Raw genomic sequence first — 5749 nt, 5'->3', positions numbered from 1 at the left:
TTTTGAACTATTGTGGTTTTGAGTAAAATTTTTGTTCTTTTCTTAGGACAACAAGTGTTCCTATTAATACCAAAACATTAACATGGGTATACAAGGCCAGAGCTACCACAAGACAGATGATATAATTGTAAAACAGGCAATATTAATTAAACTTCAAGGATGTAGCTCTCAAGATAGTCCGCAGGGTAAAAGTTCACACTTGAGACAACCAAGGACCTAAATTATTTGTCTGGGAATCAAGCCACCTGTAGCCCTATTCTATGATCTTTCTCCAACTTACTTTTTTATTTAGGGGAGCAGTGTCCACCAGGTGGACTCATTTCTTCCATTCCCATAACCTTCTGGAAAAGTGGACACAGGCGGTAGATTGGATGCTGAATTATCTTCAGTGTGGCATGAAATTGAATTCTAAATTTGGATTTGTGATTTCCCAGGGAAATCACATTTCTGGCACCTGTGGCCGTGGGTGTCAATGACAAACCTGGACATATAAATAGCTGTGGATGGAAACCTTGCAACCTAGTCCCTAGTCCAGAACCGGTGATAACCATGAAGACTTTCATCTTTCTGGCTCTCTTGGGAGCCGCTGGTGAGTCTTAACAAAAAAGTGATCAGTAGGGGTCTATGACTTTTTTAAGGTTGTACTTTGTACTCTGGAAGCCAACAGTGAATGCCAAATATAATCTCTGTACTCAAGAGGCTTAAGATGTTGAAATAACAGTGTATAGTACACGTCTGTAGACAACTAAATCTCATTTGTTGGAGAAGATTACGGAGAGTTGGGTTGATCAGTGTAGAAAGTATCAAGAGGAAGGATCTGCCCTGAATTTCAGTTATGGTCTATGAAGAGTGAAAAATATAGTCAACATTAAGGAAATGTTGTTTTGATCTTTAAAAGAATTTGTAGCTAACAGCTGAAACAAATGACTACTCTTGAGCTCCTTGAGGCTGTGAGTATCTCACCTGAGTCTCCTCTATACTAAAGAGCTTCTTAAGAGGGAGCTTAACAGGCAAAGACACTATATTTCTTCTGAATAAAATCTTCGGGCTGGGTTTTATCACATCTTCACTAATGAAATTTTGGAGTAATGCAATCATGAAAATAAATAAAGACTATTCAGTTTTTATACTCTTCAATACAGTTGTATTTTTCAAACTTATTACAAAGTTTCCTCAAATTTGATTATTATAAATGAATTCAATAGGCCTACTTATATATCAAAAGTGTCTATCTCAAAGTTAGTTTAGAAAATATGAACAATGGGGCATATAGCATATAATCCCAGATATTTAGAGTCTTTAGGAATCATAGTAAGTCAGTGGTCCAAAATTTACAGTGCTGAATAAATTAAAAATGTTGGAAACATGATTGGGACGAGGAGAAAGATTGGAGAAACTTCATAATGTTCTATGAGATTATTTAGTGAATATTTTAGGTGAGAACCAAGAAGAAATTGGGGGAACAAAAGTACAAAACTCCTTATTCTTTTACAGGTCAGAACAACTCATGTGGCATTTAAGAGTTTCCTTTGTTACCTCTTGTAGTATTTATGCTATACTGAACTCTACAAATAAACACAATGATGGTGACTGCAAAGCTTCATTGAACACATACTTATATGTCTCCTTAGCAAGGTTTTGTGTCAAAAATATTCTTTATATTCTCAGGTAGTGGGCTTCAAGGCATTTATTGTGTAAGGAGTCTCTGATATGTGTGTGTATCACATATGTAAAAAAAATCAGTATATTGATCAAATTTAAAGCATGCATTAAACATTAATAGTTATAATAGCATAAATACTTAGCATATGTGTCAAATGTATAGAGCAATAAGATTTTGAAAATAATAATGCTAAAATCACACTTTTCTTGATTATGCCTGATAAGAAAATAGGACCTATTTTTTTTGGTTCATCTGAAAAACCTTGCTACAAAGTAGAAATTCCACAGTGGATCAGTTCTTCAGATAGTTTCCAACTTTTCTCTGTCAGTTGCTTTCCCTGTGGACGATGATGACAAGATCGTCGGCGGCTACACCTGTGGGGCAAATACTGTCCCCTACCAGGTGTCCCTGAACTCTGGCTACCACTTCTGCGGGGGCTCCCTCATCAATAGCCAGTGGGTGGTGTCTGCAGCTCACTGCTACAAGTCGTAAGTAACTACTGCTCACAGTCCTGTTCTCTGAGGTCAGGGCATCCTCAACCATGCCAAAGACAATCAGGGTGAACTACAGAGCCATGCTTGAGGGGGAGTGTTCAGATTCCAAGACCTCACTATCCCCCTACTCCAGGCACTGTACGCTTTGAGGCACTTACCCACAAAAACATACCCTTAGAGTTCGCTGATGTCTTTCTAAATGAGGGCCATAAAGACATAGGAAGAGAAATACTGAGTAATTAAATATACCTAGAGTACCTTAGGAGCTCTAATCATTACGACTCAACCAGGAGAAAAGTGGCGTATGGAAGTAACAAACAAAGATTTCCAGTACAACCTGAAGATAATCTCAACTCATTCTGTTCATTTAGTACTCTGTCATATCTCTGAGGCTGGCCACATCTCTGTACAGTAATTGACAATCGCAACTAGATTAATCAACACCATGTCCCTTTTCATCTCATGTATTGTTGGCATCATTTGGTTCCCACTCCTATACCTAAAGAATACAGTACCTGAGATTCAGGGTGGATTCTTCCGCTTAACAGTTTGTACAATGATCACCCCTGCTCGCCGTAATCTTCCCCAAAAATCAGATCTAGTTATCTGCAGACATATGCACTGCACACTGTTGTTTCAACATCTTAAGCCTCTTGGGTTGTGAGTCTGGCCTTGGACTGACACCGACCTAGGGAATCCTCTACCCTGCACCACACGTGGTAGGACTACCTTGAGTGAACAATGATCTGTGTGGGTGTGTGTGTGTGTCTGTGTGTGTGTGTGTCTGTGTGTGTGCACACACGCGCACTGTAAGGGCCTTCCCTCTGTGCTTATGCTTAAGGCTGGGCTGCACTGGGAGGGGGAGGCCCTCACACTGGAGACTTAGAGAACTTATCATCTTTTGATCCAGCGGAATCCAAGTGCGTCTGGGAGAAGACAACATTAATGTCGTTGAGGGCAATGAGCAATTCATCAGCGCTTCCAAGAGCATCGTCCATCCCAGCTACAACTCAAACACCTTAAACAACGACATCATGCTGATTAAACTGAGATCAGCTGCCAGTCTCAACAGCCGAGTAGCCTCTGTCTCCCTGCCAACATCCTGTGCCTCTGCTGGCACCCAGTGTCTCATCTCCGGCTGGGGCAACACCAAAAGCAGCGGCAGTAAGTCTCACGGGGAACGCGGCCACCAGGTCTGAGAATCCGAGAGGTGAAAACCTTGTTCAGGGACAGGTAGCCCTGGCTGTCACTCAAGGCAGCGTTCCCAGAGGAGAGTGGGGTTCTGTGGAATCTTAGGATACAAAACTGAAATGTGTAGGCTCCCTCTGCTTGACAACACAGAAAGGACTGTGCTAAAGTCTCTATGGGAGAGGGTGAGGGTGGGATGATTTTGGAGAATGGCATTGAAACACGTATGTTGTCATATGTGAAACGAATCAATAGTTCAGGGTCAATGCATGTTATAGGATGCTCGGGGCTGGCATGCGGGGATGACCCAGAGGGAGGATAAAGGGAGGAGGGAGGTGGGAGGGGGGTTCAGGAGGGGGAACTTATGTAAACCCGGGGCAAATTCATATCAATGTATGACAAAACCAACCAATATAATATTGTAAAATAATTTGCCTCCAATAAAAAATAATTACCTAAAAAAAAAAATAAAGCACTAGACAGCAAAAAAAAAAAAAAAAATAATAAAGTTGCCAGGTATGCCCCTAAAATATGAACAGTGATTTGCAGAGGAATGAAGAATGGGGAGGTACATAGAACAGAGGCTGAGGCTGGAACTGCTCAAAGTACAGCCCTGCTTCAGAAATAAAGTCTCCAGGTTGAAGATATGTGGTCACTGATACTAGTATTAGGGAGAGAACAATTTGCTGACTGAAACCATTTGGAAGACCCTCCAGATAATGGTTGTTCTTCCAAAACAGAAGTTACTAGCAATTGGAGGGAAGGAATGGGAATATTGGGAAGATGGGGAGAGGTACTGAGAAAGACATTTCCCAGATTGTGTGGGTAATCCTCTTCTCTTTTCAATCTTGTCCCCAACAGCCAGCTACCCTGATGTCCTGCAGTGTCTGAAGGCTCCCATCCTATCTGACAGCTCTTGCAAAAGTGCCTACCCAGGCCAGATCACCAGCAACATGTTCTGTGCGGGCTACCTGGAGGGCGGAAAGGACTCCTGCCAGGTGAGCTGCTTTGCACTCCTTGTCCTTCAGCTCAGCCTCACGGATCTCACTGCACTTCCCAGTTCCTGAAACTCAGAATGTTGTAAAGCTGTCTCTGGGACTGATCATGAGGGCTCAGGATCAACTGGGGATAAATAACAAGTTTACTTTTTGCCGTATTAATGGTTAAGTTTCAGGGGAAAAGATACACAGATCATGTGCAAGCAATACATCCAGGTACCCTTCTGACGAAGGATATAGTAGTAGGAAACTCTGAAAAGAGCCTGACTGGGTAGGCAGCATTGAACTACCCATTCCTTTCTGCCTAACAGACCTGTAGCTGAGGAAAGAAGGGATCTAGAAGGAGGGAGGAGTAAGAAAAGGGGCACGGCGTGGAGAACAAGGGTGGGCTTTCCAGGGAAAGACGGGGTCTTCATGGAGGATCAGCAGCCTGGAGAGTTGGTCCCCGGGGAAAGGAGGAACACCTTTGAGCCTTTCTCCCCTCTGGGCAGAGCTGTGAGTCCTAACTGGCTCTTCCTTCTCGCGCAGGGTGACTCCGGCGGCCCTGTGGTCTGCAATGGAAAGCTCCAGGGCATTGTCTCCTGGGGTTATGGCTGCGCTCAGAAAAACAAGCCTGGTGTCTACACCAAGGTCTGCAACTACGTGAGCTGGATTCAGCAGACCATCGCTTCCAACTAAACAGCCTCCTCTCTTCATGACCCTCCCTGTTAGCCAGCTTCACCTTCCTCCCATCCTGAAAGCGCTACTGAAATAAAATCATTTATAAAATCAAATATGTTCAAGGGTCGTTAGTTGGTTTTTATGTACTTTCTCTTCAGTCTGGCTGCTGAGAAGATGGTGGACATAGAGTTGAACTATTATGTGAAGACGGAATTTGAAAGGTGATTTAGTCATTCGTTCAGCCTCATCAAAATAAATCACTGCTCACTCACCATATGCAAGGCTCTGTGTGGATACTGAGGCTAGAAAGATGGATAAGGTTATCAGCCTCTGTTACCCTCACATTGTCACACATACCGACACTGAAATGCAGAACGTTAGAACCAACTGCCCAGAGTCACTGGACTAGCTATGAGGCTGAGACGAAGCCCCAGCTGTCTTCACTTTTATTTGTATATTTATTTATTTTTAATTTGAGGATAATTGCTTTACACACTGTGTTGTTTTCTTCCATATATCAACATGAATCGTATACATATGTCCCCTCCCTCTTGAACCTTCCTTCCCAGCTCTCTTTTTTCCCAAGGCTTTGCTACTGCCGTGACTTCCCTCTCTTCCTTCATCTCCTATCTACTTGAAACTCTGTGAGACTAGGTTAAAGGAAAGGCTAGATGGAGAATGTTTTACAAAATAACAGATCCTGTATTTTCCAAGGGTTCACCTACCTATTTCTTTTATTCTCCAAG

The 5749-nt window shown here is 42.7% G+C and overlaps 1 protein-coding gene across 2 annotated transcripts; it reads left to right on the top strand.

Moving 5' to 3' along the window:
- Positions 1 to 549: 549 nt before the first annotated feature.
- Positions 550 to 5021, top strand: LOC129552132 (serine protease 1). 2 transcript variants are annotated; one of them, XM_055420297.2, is made up of 5 exons: positions 550 to 589; positions 1992 to 2151; positions 3068 to 3321; positions 4207 to 4343; positions 4872 to 5021. In XM_055420297.2, the coding sequence occupies exons 1-5, from the start codon at positions 550 to 552 to the stop codon at positions 5019 to 5021; spliced, it is 741 nt and encodes a 246-aa protein (XP_055276272.2). The 2 variants fall into 2 exon arrangements, with proteins under 2 accessions (XP_055276272.2, XP_088688848.1); XM_088832722.1 differs by having other exon boundaries at positions 3068 to 3325; positions 4211 to 4343.
- Positions 5022 to 5749: the final 728 nt, after the last annotated feature.

This window comes from Moschus berezovskii, chromosome 3, assembly GCF_049115385.1.
Source record: "Moschus berezovskii isolate FMDL1 chromosome 3, NW_MosBer_1.0, whole genome shotgun sequence".
NCBI lineage: Eukaryota > Metazoa > Chordata > Mammalia > Artiodactyla > Moschidae > Moschus > Moschus berezovskii.
This window is presented reverse-complemented; position numbering and strand designations above follow the sequence as displayed.

Bases quoted from the DNA above. Each gene is read 5' to 3' on its own strand.
- LOC129552132 (XM_055420297.2), top strand. From the start codon at position 550: ATGAAGACTTTCATCTTTCTGGCTCTCTTGGGAGCCGCTG. The intron at 2,152-3,067 runs GTAAGTAACTAC...CTTTTGATCCAG, and splicing joins GCAGCTCACTGCTACAAGTC to CGGAATCCAAGTGCGTCTGG. The intron at 3,322-4,206 runs GTAAGTCTCACG...TGTCCCCAACAG, and splicing joins CAACACCAAAAGCAGCGGCA to CCAGCTACCCTGATGTCCTG.